Source organism: Herpailurus yagouaroundi, unplaced genomic scaffold (genome assembly GCF_014898765.1).
Source record: "Herpailurus yagouaroundi ecotype Mexico unplaced genomic scaffold, PumYag 419, whole genome shotgun sequence".
Lineage (NCBI taxonomy): Eukaryota > Metazoa > Chordata > Mammalia > Carnivora > Felidae > Herpailurus > Herpailurus yagouaroundi.
The window spans coordinates 696,800-713,072 of NW_024412636.1; the positions used below are offsets into that span (position 1 = coordinate 696,800).

Here is a 16,273-nt window from a genome sequence, read left to right on the forward strand (position 1 = left end):
TGGAGCCCCCTAAGGGCCGTCCTCCCCAGCTAACCATGGAGGTGCCCTGTACTTACAGGTGCTAAGTGCGGGTTTGGGGGCCAACCCGGTGCCAATTACGATGTCTGCACCCACCCAGAGCTGCCTTCCAGCCCTGCGATGCTGTCAGGCCACCAGGCCAAAAAACACTCTTGGAGGACTTACCACGAGCCATGAGAGGCTCTTCCCCACAGCCCTGACTGGTAGTTAGCCCCTGTGCCTTTACCCCTGTGCTGTACATGTGGCAACTGAGGCACGGAGAGGCTGGTCTACCGGGCTCTGTGAGGCTGCGCAACTCCTCCTGAGCGCGGGAGAGCCCCTGGCAGAGCACGGCTGGGCCTCCCAGTGCTGGGCCTCCCAGTGCTGGGCCCCCCTGCATCCTGTAAACAGCCCTCGAGGTTTCCATACTGCCAGTCCCCGGAAACCACAGGAGAGAATGAGACACAGGGAAATCCAGCTGAGGTTGTAGGGAAAGGCACACAGTGCTCTTGTCAGAGCCCGGGGACTCACCCCCTGCCTGGCCTGACCTCCAAGGTCCCCACCCAAGGAGGCCTATCCCAGGGTCTAAGGAGGGACAGGTGGCCGCTGACTCACCCCTGGGGTGAGCTCTCCTCTCTCTACTCCCATAGTCAGCCACGTCCCCATCCAAGAGAATGCCTCTGCCCTCTCTGTCTGCCCCGTTCTCCTAAAACCAGGCCCCAGGCCCATCTCTGCAATGTCTCTCACCTTCCCCCACACACCTGTTCAGGCCAAAGGCCCAAGGTCCCAGACACTCTCACTCAGCAGCAAAGGCAACTATGGCCATTGTAATGATGATGCCCTATCACAGTGAGTGTGGGCTGAGGGGCTAGGTTTCCCCTTTCTCTTTGGCTGCCAGGAAGCTCAGTAATGTTTAGCTCAACAGAATGACCTCAGGACCCTGTTTATCTCTGTTCCGTTCTATTTTTTTCCCGTAGGTCACGGCATTCTATTCTATATTGTGCTTACCCTCTTCCGGATATTTTATTTTATTTATTGTAGGTATTTCCTATAAGTGATCACAAATATTTTGGAGAGGAAAGAAGGAAGGAAGGAAAGGAGAGTTAATATAGTTTATATACCAGGTGATGAGGGCGGGAAGAAAGAGGGAGCATCTTCCGATCCCTTCCCCTTTGTAAAACCTCCCCTTGAAGTAACAAATATGCCCTTAGCTAGTATCTAAATAGATGTCTTCTTTCCAGCCCTTCCAAGCAGCTGCCTCTAAGCCCCGCCCATAAAAATCCTGGCCCCACCTAATCCCCCTTTACAGATGAGCCCCAGCCTTGCCTGAGATCACAGGGGATCCAGCTTCCCGCTCCCTGGTCTGGACCCCTCCGGCAGGTGCAGAGGCGGGAGTCAACCCAGAGATGTGCCGCCTCCCTGGGGGGCAAAGAGCCTTGCGCCCCCTCCCCCACCCCATCTCCGCTGACAAGCACAGGGGCTCTGTTCCAGGCACTCCTCCCCATCCATCTGGCTGAGCCGGGGGGGGGGGGGGGGGAGGGAGGGGGAGGTACCAAACGACAGCAGCGGTAATCACACCTAATGTTTATCCCGAGCTGGCGGTGCGCCTGGCCCTGTTCTTTGCACACCATCTCATTTAATCCTCATGCTAATCCTGTAAGGACCTGCAGGCGGGAAGCCGTGGCCACAGAGATGAGGCCCCTTCACGCCGGCGCTAACGCCAAAGCCAGGTATGAACTTGGGCAGCGCGGTGCCGGAGTCGGGGCCGAAATCTCCGCCACTCGGCGACTGCCATTGACAGTCACACGAAATCGTCGTCTGAAGGGACGAGCGTGAGCCCCCATTTCACTGATGGGGAGCAGGCTCTGAGAGGCTAGGGGACGGGGCCAAGGTCACTCGGCTGTGCTCAGTGCCGGCATGTTACGTAACACACGCCCGTTTCCGTGCTCACTTGGGACAGACACACTACCTGCCCCTGGCATCCTCCAGTGGGCACTCCGGGTCCCGGCCAGATGCCCGCACACTCCCTAACTAGTGTTCCACTGTCCTCCCTCCCTCCCCGCTAGAGACTCTGAGTTTCTCCGGAGGGCACCAGGCATGACCTTTCCTGCCCTCCATCCCTGCTCCCCCCCAGGCTGGAGCTGTCCTGGACCTTGCAGAGTCAATGCAAACCAGCCGGCCCGGTGCCCAGGCCTCCCCTCCCGCCAGGCGATGGCCAGGCACAGCTGCGTCCAGACACACGTCCCCTGGTACCTGAGGGTCCTCACGGAGATGCAGTATTTCCACATAAGGCTCCACACGGCACTGCCACCGCCCTTCATGCCTGGCTAGTTGGGACAGCCGGTGGCTGACGGACCCACAGCCACAGCCCTCCAACCCTGGTCTCCTCCCGGCCAGGGGCTGGCTGTCTTTGCTGGCTCTCAGGTCACTTCCTTCTTCATGGTGGGAAGAAGAAAGACAAGGCCTAAAAGCCAGGAGAGCGGGGAGGCACCGGCTCCCACTGGCCACTGTAAGTCGCAGCCACCGGCCTTGCTGTCCCCAGGCCAGCCTCTGCGAGCTGGCCTGTCCGGCTGCTCCAGACCCTCCTGGCTGAGCAGCCCTCTCGCACCAGACCCCGTGGCTTCTGCACAACCTTGCGCCTGCCTCCTGCCAGGAGACAGCGGTGGCTGTGGGCCAGGGGAGCAGTGAGTCACTCGGGGCGGGACGGGTGAGGGGCGTCTGCCCGGTGAGGGAGAGTGCTGGTCCTGTGTCCAGAGGCTGGCCTGGGACGGCAGAGGCTGAGCCCGAGAGGGAGGGAGGTGGGCGGGGAGGCGAGGGCGGGCCCACATCCTCCCCCATCTCCCCAGAGGCTTAAACCCAACACCCGCCCTGCAGCCTGGCCCACCCCAAGCAGGGGCCAGGAGCCAGCCAGGAAGGGGAAAGGGGCTGTTCTGCCTGCTTGGCTCCTGGCGGGGAGCTCGGGGTGCACGGGAGACAAAGGAAGGACGAAGTCAGGGCTGCTTCCTGGGAGAGTAGCTGGCCCATGAGGGTCTCCGTCTGCTGGGAGAGACAAAGTTCCCAGGCTTGGCCAGACCACTTCCTCGCCGTGTGACGGATGATGCTGTGTGGGGCTGGCCCCTGTGACCTTCATTCCTCCCTGACCACCTCGGGCTCAGGGAGCCCTGGGCAGTGGTGTCAGCTCTCCACGGGTCCAGAACCAACACGTCCAGTTGTCCCAATGGCCTTATGATTTTATCATCAGCTCCATTTCCCATGTGAGGCAACTGAGGCACAGATGGGGGAAGTCACTAACCCCAGGTCACAGCCCTAACAAGCGGTGAATGTGGGATCTGTGCCCTGGCGGTCTGGCTCTGGGAGCAGCGAGCGCACGCCAGCTCTTCTGGGTGGGGGTGGGCTGGAGGGCTTCGGCCCCTCTGAGCGGCCGTGGGGCCTGGGCCCGAGCTGGGTCTGGGGCATTTCCAGACCGGGGTCCCAGCTGGAGCCCCCGCCCCTGCTCTCCACCCCCTACCAGCTGTTCCTTAGGCCCAGCCCAGGGCAGGCAGCTGGGGTTTCCCAGGCAGAGCCCCCAGGGACAATGACTCACAGCTCAAGGTCTGCATTCACAGAACCTACTTCTATCCACCCACAGCCCCCAGGGAGTCCCCCAGGGTCAGGTGGGTCCAGATCTCGGCACCCTGCAAGGCCCTGGGCATCAGGCGTAGCAGCCAGTGTCATCACGTCCAGTGGCCACCAGTGCCCCCATTCCACCTAGAAGGAAACTGAGGCTCAGAGGTGGGCCTGAGCCTGGGTCTCCAGGTCGAAGCCTTGCTCTGTCCCCGGGCCCCTTGCCCTGGCCTGGGCGGGATGTCTCGGATTCCAGCCTGATTCCCACAGCGAAGACTAGCAGCTGCACGCTTGTCTGTCCCCCAAGCCCGGAAAGAACTTTCTATCCGAAAGCAAGACTGGCTTCTACAAAGGTTGTGGCCTCCCTGGGGGAGCTCAGGAACCCCAATTCTCTTTCCTCGTCGCCAGAAGCTACCACAGCAGCTCAGTGCCTGCCTTAGGAGCTCCTCCACGGCACCCTGGGGAACTGGCTGCCCAGCCTCGGTTTGAACACCCCGAGTGATGGGAAGCTCATTACCTCTCAAGGCTGCCATTGCATCATGAGCCTCTGCTGACCTAAGGAAATTCTCCCTGGGGCAGAGCCTCACTTCCGTGAGCCGCACAGCGTAAGACCTCCATTCAAGAGTTTGTCTGGTCTGTGCTGCTGGTGAAAGTTTTGTCAACATCAATTGTGGGTGGAGGCAGCCTGTTTACATATCTCCACCGGCCACCACTATAGTCACACCATCCACGGACTCACTCACCCACTCAGACATCCATGCGCGTCCCCCCAGCCCTCAACCTCTTCCTTTCCAATCATCCGCCCGTCTGTCCTCTCTTCTCCCTTCCGTCTGTCCCCTCACTCACTCCCCTTATGGCCCCGGCTGGCCCCTTATCCCCACAGGGTGAAGAGGTATGATAGGCGATGGCAGAGACCCCCTTCTCTTCCGGAGGCATCTTCCGGAACCCTCGTCTCAGCCTCCCTACCAGCCCGTTGCCTCTCACCTGGTCCCCCAGGATTCCACCCATGGCCTGTCACATGCCTGGCAAACCTGACCCTTCTCACTTTCTGCCCCATGCCCCCCAGGCTCTGGGTTCCCATGTCTCTTGGGCCCTATGGCCTCAGGCTCTGTCTGGGGCAGACCTCCCACCCCCCCACCGCCCCCCTGCCAGGCCTGGTCTTAGCATCAGAGCCACTCATCACTCAGAGGGGAGGAGTATTTGTCACGTGCACCTCCCATGCCTGCTCTGTGGGGGACACCGGTCATGGCAGGTACCTCTCCACCCGGAGAGGGGCAAAGTGGCACTTTGGGCCCTGGAGGTGATCTCAGAGAGAGGTGTCATTTTCAGACAGGAGGCCAAGGCCCTTGTGGGGAGCCCCTTCCAAGTCCTCGTGTCCTGGAACACACCGCTGCCACCAAAGCGCCCGGAGGGCCCAGGCCTCACTTCCGTGTTCTTCCCCTTGGCTGCATCCACCTGTGTCCACCTCTCCAACAGCATCGCCCTCGGGCTTCTTGCCCCCACTTTACAGATGGGGAAACTAAGGCACCGGGAAAGGATGGGTGCGGCTTTCCCCAGCTGCCAGGGCATCGCCTGCTTCTCAGAAGACTGCTGCCTCGGCTTGATGGGGAGGGAGGGGGGAGCCGATGGAGGGTTAGGACAGCTTCAGGGAAGCGCTGAGGGCACGGCCACCCAGCAGGGGCCAAGCCCTGAGCCATCTCCCCTACTCCCTTGCGGGTGGCCCTCGAGGATCTGCTTTCAGAAGGCACGGGCAGTCTCCACACCTTGGCGGTCAACCTGGTCCCTGACTTCGCAGGGTGCTGACGGTGCAGTTGTTGTCAAACAGTGGGGTGGCAGCGGGGGTGGCCTAGGGGTGTGCTGCCTCCCTTCGTGATGGTCGCTCTTAACATGTCCTCTCAACAGCCCTGAGGGGTGGCTGTCATTATCCCCATTTTACAGGTGAGGAACACGAGGCTCCAAGTGCTTTGAGGTTTCCTGAACGTGCTCTTACCATACACTCCGTCTGTCCTCATCACTGAGGGTGGCCTGTCCCCGAGAACGGGGGCGGGCTCCTTATTCACCTCTGACTCCCTCGTCCCTAACACCAGTCATCTCATCGCTCTGAGTCTCAGTGTTCCTCTGCCAAGTGGGAATAAGCATCCCTACCCTCCAGGCTGTGGGGAGGAAAAAAAGGACTGTGTGGCCCTGGGTGTGAGACTCAGCCTCTCAGGGGCATCTTCCTATCAATGGTCATTTCAAAAGCCCCTGGCACTGCTGGGCTTGTGTTAGGTGCCTGGTGACGTTGCCCTTCCCTCCCCGGTGGGACCCAGGGGGCCACAGCAGGAAGGGTGAGAAGTGAGGTAGGTCTGCATGGAAACGTTCACACCCTCAGCTACTCCCTCTCCCCAGCCACACGGCCAAAGCCCGGCTCTGCGGAGAGCTGGCCAGCCCTCCACCCTCGGTGCAGTGACTCACACGGCCCACTGGGGATGAAGTCACTGCCGCCCAGGCAAAGAAAAGGATACATTTGTTCCCTGGGAGATGCCGATGCCATGGTGAACTTGGCCTGTGAGGGCAGGACACGGCTCAGGGCCTGTGCTCACTGGAGGGACCCAACCGCACCAGTGGGGAGGGCAGTGGGTGGAGACACTGTTCAGGGAGATGGGGGCTGGGGAGTGGGGTGCACCCCTCCTCTGCAGGCCAAGGGAGGGTCTAGCCTCCAGCCCCAGCTGGGTTTGCCCCTTCTACTTATCTGTGAGCAGGGCCTGTGGGCTCAGGGCTCTAAAGCCCCCCAGATTTTGCCTCTGACTTAAAAGGCAGGCTATCTATCGCTCCCCGTCTGCCTGTCTCCTCCACAAAACGGTCACACTGTGCCCCACTCCCGAGCACCGGGCTTGACATGATGGTGGGGTTTATGAGGCCAGACGTCGGCCCCCTCCCCGCTCTCTGGATCTCCGTGCAGCCTCCCCAGTGCTCTGCCTGCCTTCGGCCCGCCTCCCACTGTCCATCCTCAGGTTCCTTCTAACACCCGACATCCTCCCTGCCGCTGGCCGTGGCCTCCTCCTGGCCAAACCACAGCTGGGCAGGCAAGACCCCTTGCCATCTGCCATACACATGGAGCTTGCTGATCCCCACAAGTGGTCCAGCCACACCCCAGCCCTCTTGGCTCCAAGCCTACCCACTCTGGACAGGAGCTCTGCATACCTGGGCCCGCTCTGCTCCAAATGCCCTACAGACGGGACTGTCTACTTTGCTCTGGGCCCATGGATTGAATCACCAAGCTCCCACGCCCTCTGTTACCTGTTGGCTGTGGCCAGTGGGAGACCCTGGCAGGAGGGCAGGAGGCAGAGGAGCGGGGGTGTGGTCAGGGCACTCACTGCCCCTCTGCGGCCACAGTGCCTGGCAGGTGGCCCTTTCCACACAGCTCTCTCTCTCTCTCTCTCTCTTTCTCCTGCTGCATGTAACTACTCTCTCTCCCCACCCTCAGGGCCTGGGTTGTAAGGCCTCCCCACCACTGCACGCGGCCCCACTGTGGCCGGCATTGCACGCACACACTTCTGGTGAACCCTCCATATATGTTGGAAAGTGGCCCTTCCAAGGCCATCACCTCTAGGTGTTCCTTCCTCCAGTCAACGCGTCTTGACTGCCTCATTGTGCGGGACGCCACTCGAGGACCCGGCGAGGAAGACCGTGAAGCCAAGCAGGGCTGATGTCTGGTGTGGGAGGAACAACCAGCACGAAGCACATAAATGAACCCGATAAGCCTTCCGGGGCTCCCGCCTCTTCCGCCCCACATCCTCTCCAGTCCCTGAGCCTGGGCTACAGCCAGTCTTTACCTTGCATGGACATCGCCTGTGTCTGCCTCCCTTTTTGTCCCTGCTCTGGGAGCCCGTGGAGGGCGGGGCAAATACCCACAGAGCTTAGCTCTTTGCGCACCTCCCCACATCCTGAGTGATGGCAGTCATTATCATCTGCCTCTTTTACAAATTAACACACCGAGGTTCAGATGCCTTGTCCAGAGTAACCTCTAAGCCCAGCTCCGCCCATCCGACTCCGAAGCCAGAGCTCTTTCTCCTGCCTCAAGCTGAAAGCAAAATGAATCACCCATCACGTATATTGAGAGACTTCCTGTGGTGCCCAGAGCAGGGCCAGGCGTGAGGCAGGCACTCGACGCGTGCCAAGTTGGCTGAATGTTGAAACCCTTAACCTTCCTGCCTCTTAAGCGGTGTTTGTCTTACGAAGAGGATGCACAGGGATGCCCCTATTTTTCAGATGGGAAAATGGAGGCCCGAGGTGGTTAAGAGCCTTGGCTCACGGGTGATCATTGCTGGGCTCCCAAGCCCCTGGGCATCTGGCCGACCTGACTCCTGCCACCTTGTCTCAGGCCCAGGAGGCCACTAATGGCTGAGGGTGCAGGCAGAGCAGGCCACCGACTCAGGTCAGGTGTTGAGGAAGAAGCCAGAGAAAGAGCTTTGCCCCACCCATCTTGGGGAGCATGAGGCACATTGTGTCCAAGGCCCCCGACTGGGTGCGCAGGGTCTCACTTGGCTTGTGGTGCAGACGGGAGACTCTGGGAGGATCAGGGGGCAGCTGGTGCCTGGACCCGGGGGGTGGCCCAGATGGTGGGGACAAGTAACTGAAACGTTCTCAAAGCAGAGAGCCAGGGGTGAGACAGGAAGTCCAGCCAGAGATGGTGCCTGGGTTTCTGGCCTGAGCAACTGGACTATTGGAGGTTCCACGGACGGCGATGGGGACATGGGGACGGCTTGTGGGAAGAGGTGGGGAGGATGGTCAGGTGGGACGGAGGGGTGGGAACCACGCAGTCTAAACAGACAACGGTTGCTCTGTAGGAATGAGGGCTCTGTTTTCTCAGAAGTCAGAAATCCAGATTTTTCCCTGAAAGCTCTCGGTTTTTACACGTCTGCAATAAAGTCAAACTTAAAATGCCCTGTTAGGGCTAATTCCATGCAGGCCAAATAAAGTCCATTTGTGGGTGTCTGGCTCGTGGGTCACCGCCTCTTGAACTCTCAAGAGTCCCTTCTCACCCGCCAAGGCTCTCTGAGCTGCCATGTCCTACCGGAAGCTGCCATGACTGGTCCAGCTCCAGAGATGCCTGTGGCTCCTCACAGCCCTGACGCCAGGGAAAAAGCCAGACTGGGAGTGACCCGAGGGTGGACATGGGATTTGCTCATCAGTGTCTCAGGCCCTGGCAGACAATTTGGCCCCGAGAAGGAGTTCATAAAAGAGTATGTGCTGAATGAAGGAAGAGCTCTTTCACTTGACCTGTCTGCCTTTTTATTCTGTAACAATGTAAGTGAGGAAACTGAGGCCCAGAGAAAGGACGCGGCCTGCCTAGGGTGAGGTCTGGGGCCAGGACCTGCTCACCATCCAGCCTCTGTGTGTCACCTGCCCCTGAGACTGGGTGGGGACAGGAAGTACAAAGACGGCACCACGAGCTTATCGAGTTTTGCCAGTGGAGGGAAAGCCAGGACCCTGGGAAGCTCCTAAGTGTCGGGGTGGGTGGGGGGAGACTGTTCCAGGGACGTGCCTGGTATGGCGGATGCCCGCTGGGATCTGGGCAGAGCCAGACCTCAGGGCTAGGACTGGATGCCGCTGCAGGCAGCCTGGCTGTGGGACAGGTGGAGCCCCAAGGGGTGGGGTCTGACATCAGCCATCAGTCACACCGACAGCCAGTCCTCCTGGCTTCTCTCTTCTGGGACTTCTGACTCCGTTCTCCCTGGGCCCTGGCGAAGGCAGATAGTACCGGGGCCTTCAGGGTTGGTGCCCTGATCTGCCACGTAGGGAAATCAGACAGTTGAAACGATGGAGGTCCAACTCCCGTTCCCTAATGTTGGAGATGGAGAAACGGAGTCACGGAGGGGTTAAGTGACTTAGTTAAGATCACACAGCTGGGGAGCAGAAGATCTGGGACTCTGAACAGGGGTCCTGACTAAGACCTGTATCCTGTCCACACCACTGAGTTGCACTGGCCGGGGGGGGGGTCTTTATAAACCATTCCTGATACCCGCCCGGCCCCCAATGCCACAGTGTCTTCATCTGCAGAACGGGGACAGAACAAAACCTGCCTCGGGGGTGTTTTGTGAATAGCAAGTGCATCCAAGGAGCCGATGCTGTGTGATCATGCTTTGAGAAGTTCACGAAGGATCATGAACAGAAAGCAATGCTCTCTGGAGCTTCTGGTCTCTCAAGTCGCTGGGTGTGACAACCACCAAAACCTCCAGGGAGAGACATCTCACTGTCATCTAATAACAATAACACTGGCAGTTATCGAGTGCTTACTGTAGCCAGTGCCCTACATGTGATTACCTCACTGAATCCTTAAGCCCCTCCTTGAGGTAGGTACCGTTATTACCTCGTCTATAGAGTGAAGAAACTAAGGCACCAAGAGGCTGACCAGCATGCCCGGGGTTACACAAATAGGAAATGGCAGAGCAAGGATTTGGGCCCAAGCACTTTTGCTCCAAAACACACATTATAGCCACCAGGCAACAAAACTTTCCTCCTCCGGTATGGAAGTCCTCCTCTATGCCTAACCTAAATCCCACTTGCTGCTGGCTGGGCCCAGCCCCTAGCTCCTCCTCGGGCAAAGGAGAAAAGCTGTTCCCTTGGATGCCCATCATGTGCTGAAAGGCCTAACATCTGTGGTCCCTGGCTCCTAGCTTCCTGGATCTTGGCGTGCAGGTCAAGAGACTCCAAATAGGAAATCTCCCCTTGACTGACTGTGCCCACACACGAAGCTCCTTCAAAGAGAACTGATGAGGACTGCACCACCCTGGGCCAGGACCCCACCTCCTCAGTGGCCTCCCTGCTTCCTTTTTCATCAGCTGCCTCAGGGCTGTTCCCAATACCGCAGCCCTACCCTGTCCGGGTCAGCCCCCTGGCTGAGTCCCCTCCGTTTCCTTCCTCTGTTCACAGGCAGTTCCCAGCTCCACTGTCACCCCACCCTTACGCTGCAGACTCTCTCTGTGGACATGCTGATAGTTCATTTAATGCATGAATGAATTATGCTCAGGTCATGATCTCGTGGTCTGTGGGTTCGAGCCCGGCGTCGGGCTCTGTGCTGACAGCTCAGAGCCTGAAGCCTGCTTTGGAGTCTGTGTCTCCCTCTCTCTCTGCCCCTAACCCACTCACATTCTGTCTGCCTCTCTCAAAAATAAATAAACGTTAAAAAAAAAAGTTTTAAAAACAATGCACGAGAAAACCAACTAACTGGCTTTCACTACTGAATACATTTATTTTAAAAGGAAACTTTATATCACTCCCCCAAATGGAAAACTCATATCACTTGCTGAAGTAGAGGTTACCATGAAAACAAGACAATGTTATTCAATTTCAGGCAGATACTGTTTCCTGCCGAAGGCGCTGGGCTTAAAATCTGCCCCGTCTTTGTTCTGAAGAAGCCAGGAGAGAGAAGTGAACCCACTCTCCTTGTGGGCCCACTGTCTGGGGACGGTGTCCTGACAGGTCAGGTGCACGAAACCCATTTTCTTCTGCTCTTTCCTCCTTGGGGGACGGAGCAGTGAGGGGCCCGGCAGTCCCGGCAGCAGAGAGGATCTCAGCTGGGGGACACTGAGACGGTGCAGCAGCCTGCGGCTTTCTGCATCACACAGTCCAAAAGCTTTAGAGCTGGGGTCAAGATGAAGAAATGGAAGGCCAGAGTCGGGTGGGACACTGCCCAAGGTCACTTGGCAAGTCTGAGGGGGAAACCAGGAAGGACAAGACTCGGGGTTTTTCGACCTGCAGCCCTACTGTGTGCCAGTCACAGAGGATGGAGGGGGGCGCGGGGCAGGGACAAGACAGAGTTCCATAGAGCAGACATTTGGAGGGAGGGGGCAGAAGAGACAACCATTAGGCAAATGGTACGATAATTTCTGATGCTGGTGAGGGCGATCAAACAAAACTGGCGGACGTGAAAGATGACAAGTAGGACAGGGTGGTGCTGTGCCAGACAGGGCGATCAGGGAGGCCCTCTCTGAGGAGGTGGCATTCCAGCTGAGACCTGAAGGTCTAGAACGGAGGCAGAGGAGAAATCTGGGGTCAGGAGGCTGCAGAAGGAGAGCCTGAGCAGTGAACTAGCTCCCAGTCACCCCTGACACTATTTTTAAAAGTATCTTGAGTTAATTTCAGCCTTACAGGAAAGTTGGGGGAAGAGTACAAAGAACCCTTTGTATCCTTCACCCAGATTCCCCACACGTTCACACTGTACCCAATTTGCTTTATCATATTGTCTTTCTTTCTCCCCCCCCCCCACTTCCACACGTACAAGCACACCCACACCCACTCACACACACGTACTTTTTTTCCCCCAGAATTCTTTGAGAGTAAGTTGCCCACCTCAAGCCCCCGCTACTCCAGAGTGTCTGCCCTAAAACAAGGACGTTCTCTGACACAATCACAGTACGGTTTTCAAAGTCAGGACATCAACATTGATTCAATACTATTATCTAATCCTCGAATCTTATTCAGAGTTGCCAACTGACCCAACGATGTCCTCTATGGAGAAACAATACCTAATTCTTTTTTTTTTTTTTTAATGTTTATTTATTTTTGAAAGGGAGAGCATGAGCAGGGCAGGGGCAGAGGGAGAGGGAGACAGAGGATCCAGAGCAGGCTCCACGCTGGCAGCAGTGAGCCCGATGTGGGGTTGGAACCCATGAACTGTGAGATCATGACTTGAGCTAAAGTCAGACACTCAACTGACTGAGCCACCCAGGTGCCCCTCCAATCCCTCATTCTTAAGCCTCCTTTACACATATCCATAGGGAAACGCAGTCTCGGGATGGCCTTCCGAGGAGAACACCCTGCCTGACCCTTTAAAGTGGACAACGCAGCATGTGGACAGCTGGCTCAGGGCCAGCTACAGCACAGGGCAGAGCCACATCAGAGCCCCCTGTGAAGGTAAAAATGTGCACCCCTACATACACTTACCCAAAGAACATGCTGTATCTTGAACAAAGTGAAAAGGTTGATAAGGCTTTAAAATAATAATAATAATAATAAAAGCACATATACACAGCCTCAGGGTTCTCTGTCTATTTGCACATCACTGCCAACCCTCACAAACCTGGCCTGCGGGGGACACCGGGCTGCAGCCCCTGTAGAAATGACCGTTCCCATGGCCCAATGATGCAGCACCGTAAATCAAACAGCAGCCTATTTTGGGTACGATTTTGACATTTGATTTGCTTGATTGCTGAGGGTTGTCTGGTGCCTGCTTCCACCCTGTGCCCGCGGGGAGGGCCTCACTGGCTTCACCCCATTGTGCGTGACAGTCTCATGGTAAGCCTGGGGAGGGACCCTTGGGTCCACTTCACAGATGAAAACAGAGAGGTTCGCTATAACAAAGTATCACGGACTAGAGAGCTTAAACAACAGAAATGATTTTTTTTTTTTTTTTTTTTTTTCTGTTCTGGAGGCTAGAGGTCTGAGATCTAGGTGTCCACAGGGTTGGGTTGGTTTCCTCTGAGGCCTCTCTCCTTGGTGGATAGATGGCCTCTTCTCCCTGTGTCCTCACGCCATGAATCATTCAGGGTCGTCCAGAGGAAGAGAACCAACGGGATGTACGTGTCTGTGTACACGCACACATACACATACACATTTATTTATCATAAAAGATTAGGAAGGCCGGCAAGTCCCGAGGTCGGCAGCTGGCAAGCTGGAGACCCAGAACGCTGATGGTGAGTTTCAGTCCAAATGCTGGGAGGCTCGGGACCCAGGAAGAGCCGAGGTGTTGGCGGGAGTCTAGAGGCAGGGCTCAAGGGCAGGCAGGCAGGGGGAGTTTGTGCTCTACTCAGGCCTTCAACTGATTGGACGAGGCCCACCCACGCTGGGGAGGGCAATCTGCTTTGCTCAGTCTATTGATTCAAATGTTCATCTCATCCAGAAACACTGTCACAGATACATTCAGAAGGGTGTTTAGCCAAAGATGTGGACACCCCTCACCCTGTCAAGGTGACACACAAAGTTAATCATCAGACATGGTCTTCCCTCTGTGCATGTCTGTGCCCTAATCTGTTTCTTTTTAATGTTTATTTATTTTTGAGACAGAGAGAGAGAGAGAGAGCGAGTATGGGCAGGGGAGGGGCAGAGCGAGAGGGAGACACAGAATCCCAAGCAGGCTCCAGGCTCTGAGCTGTCAGCACAGAACCCGATGGGGGCTCGAACCCATGAACTGTGAAATCATGACTGGAGCTGAAGTCGGATGCTCAACCAACCGAGCCACCCAGGCACCCCTTCTTTTTTTTTTTTTTTAAGTTTTATTTATTTAAGTAGTCTCTACACATGGGGCTCAAACTCACAACCCTGAGATTAAGAGTTGCACCCTCCTCCAAATGAGCCAGCCAGGCACCCCTGCCCTAATATCTTCTTAAAAGGACACAAGTAACATTGGATGAGGGCCATCTTAATGATTTCATTTTAACTTAATGGCCCTTTTAAAGACTGTATCTCCAATGCAGTCCCATTCTGAGTTACTGGGGTTAGGACTTCAACATATAAACTCGGGGTGGGGGGCACAACTGACCCTATAACAGGCCCTGACTGGAGAAGGGACCCAGCTTATAAGCTTTGGGGCCCAGCCCTTTCCTCCTGTGAGTTGCCTGGGCATCTGGGGCCCCTCATGTTGGCATGCCCTTCCCCACGCAGGCTGACCCATCCATCCAATGGCTGCCAAGACAGGGCTGAGGTGCAGACAATCACTCAGTCTGGATAATCTCACGTGCAAAGTCCAGCAATTGCCAAGACAAAAGTGGTTGTTGGGGAGAGCCAGTATTTTCTCCCCCGCCCTCCGGCCACCAGAGGGATCTTGCTAAGACACAAGGCTGCCAGGAGACCTCAAGCGTGAAAGACTGGAGCCCTGAAGCCTGCTTCCAGCACCCTCTAGATGCACCTGGCGAGGACAGGTGGATGGAGGCAGGCGGCCTCATCCCAGTCTCCCTGAACTTGAGCTAGGTTCAGCTCTGGCTCCCGGATCCTCAAGCCTTCCCTGACTATTCTGCTGAAGCCCAGCTTCTCCAGGCCCCTGACAATTTGGTGACACCGAGCCTCTGGTGTATACGTCACCATGCCTTGCTCTGGTCCAGCAGTGCCTGAACGGGGAGGCCACACTCATGGGGAACACGGGCCATTTCGCACCCCACGACTCCTTCCTAACAGCCCTCCCGTATAGCCCAGGGCCCGGCCTCTCCCACGCAGAGTGTAGTGCTGGTGGGGGTGGGGGCTAAGGGGTCCCTGGAGGCTCCTTCCTACAGATACTCCCCCCAGCCTCAGCACAGCGAGGGGCAGGAAATGGCCCGCGCTGGACCCGTCAGACTCGTGCCCCAGACTTTACTTCCTGAGTGGAGACACACGGCTGTGGGCTCCATGGATGCAGGCAGCCTTCTTCACAGCTGGGCGGCTCTCCAGGGGGCACAGCGGTCCTGCTCGGGGGGCCCAGCCCACTCCCCCAGCTTCCTCTGATCCTCTCAACCCCCCCGGGAGCGGCACCGAGGTTCCCTTTCACTCCCACAGGTTGGCCACGGGCGATTTCTGTGGCTCGCCACCGGAGACCAGCGGATCCAATGCTCACGCACCACCTCGCTCACATCCTTTCCACACCTGTCTGCCGCGGGCACTGACCACCCCGTGGCAATGGGAAAGTCCTCCTTGTCCCTCAAGACCTGTCTCAGCTGCACAAGAACCTTCCCAGCTTTTCCCAGCTGATGTGATCACTCCTCCTCTCGAATAATAACGACACATTCTTCAAACTTACTTCATTACTAAAAAGAAGATCTGTGATGTGTCAAGCTCCAACTGCGTCCCAGGTGTTCTTCCTAAGCCCGTTTCGGCTCAGGACAGAAGTATCTTGGTCGGTCACCCGGGGTGGACACTACCTCCCAGGATGGCCCCATAGCTGGGCCAGACCTTGCAACTCCTGGTCAGGACAAGGGGCGTAAGTCGCACCCCCCTTGGCTGTGGGAAGGACTCTGTGATGCCCCAGGGAACGGACCGCAACGGAAGTGATGCCGCATGCCTTCTGAGGTCATGAAAGGTGACACATCTCCTACGTGGCTCTCTCTAGGAAAGCTAACTCTGGGGGCGTAGCCACCATGTGTGAGGAGCCCAGGACACATGCAGGGGGCCCGTAAGGGTGTTTCAGCCAACAGCCAGCAGCAACTGCCAGGTGAGCGACCGGGTGAGCGGGCGGGTGGGCGGGGCTCCTGAGAAGTCCCGCCTCCAGTCTTCAAGAAACGCCGTCTGATGGGCGTAGAACAGGGCCCACCCAAAGACCAGACCCACGGGAAGGACAAATACGGTCACTGTTTCAAGTCCTCACGTTCTGGGGTAATTTGCTAGGCAGCCACAACTAGTGGAACAGTTGCACGGAGGCAAGAGGCTTTAAACAACGCGGAGAGGGAGTGGAGCAGGGCAGCCTCGTGGGGTCCATCGTTTGGGCTGGACTGACCACATTCTGTCACCTTAGGTAGGGCACTTAGCCTCTTGTCATCAGACATATGGGGAAAATAACAGTTATCTATGTCATAAGGCTGTTGGGAGGACGAATGGAGACAGGGCATGAAAAGCATTTAGCACCTGTAAATGCCCAGTGAAAGTAAGGAATAATAGTAATGATTATTCTCAAAGGGACCAGCCAGATCAGATTCCCGGTCAGCCTGACGGCAGAGCCTGCCCTGTC

The 16,273-nt window shown here is 57.1% G+C and overlaps 1 protein-coding gene across 2 annotated transcripts in view; it reads right to left on the reverse strand.

Moving 5' to 3' along the window:
* IQSEC1 (IQ motif and Sec7 domain ArfGEF 1) overlaps positions 1–16,273 on the reverse strand; it is a 171,937-nt gene that overhangs the window by 122,756 nt on the left and 32,908 nt on the right. Inside the window, exon 1 of one of the 2 annotated variants that reach the window (XM_040463735.1) lies at positions 2,251–2,799. The exons of the other annotated variant lie outside the window; for it this stretch is intronic. Coding sequence (XP_040319669.1) covers positions 2,251–2,318 — 68 coding nt within the window. The 5' untranslated portion in view covers positions 2,319–2,799. Of the gene's footprint in view, positions 1–2,250; positions 2,800–16,273 lie in introns of those variants that run through there. 2 annotated transcript variants of the gene reach the window in all.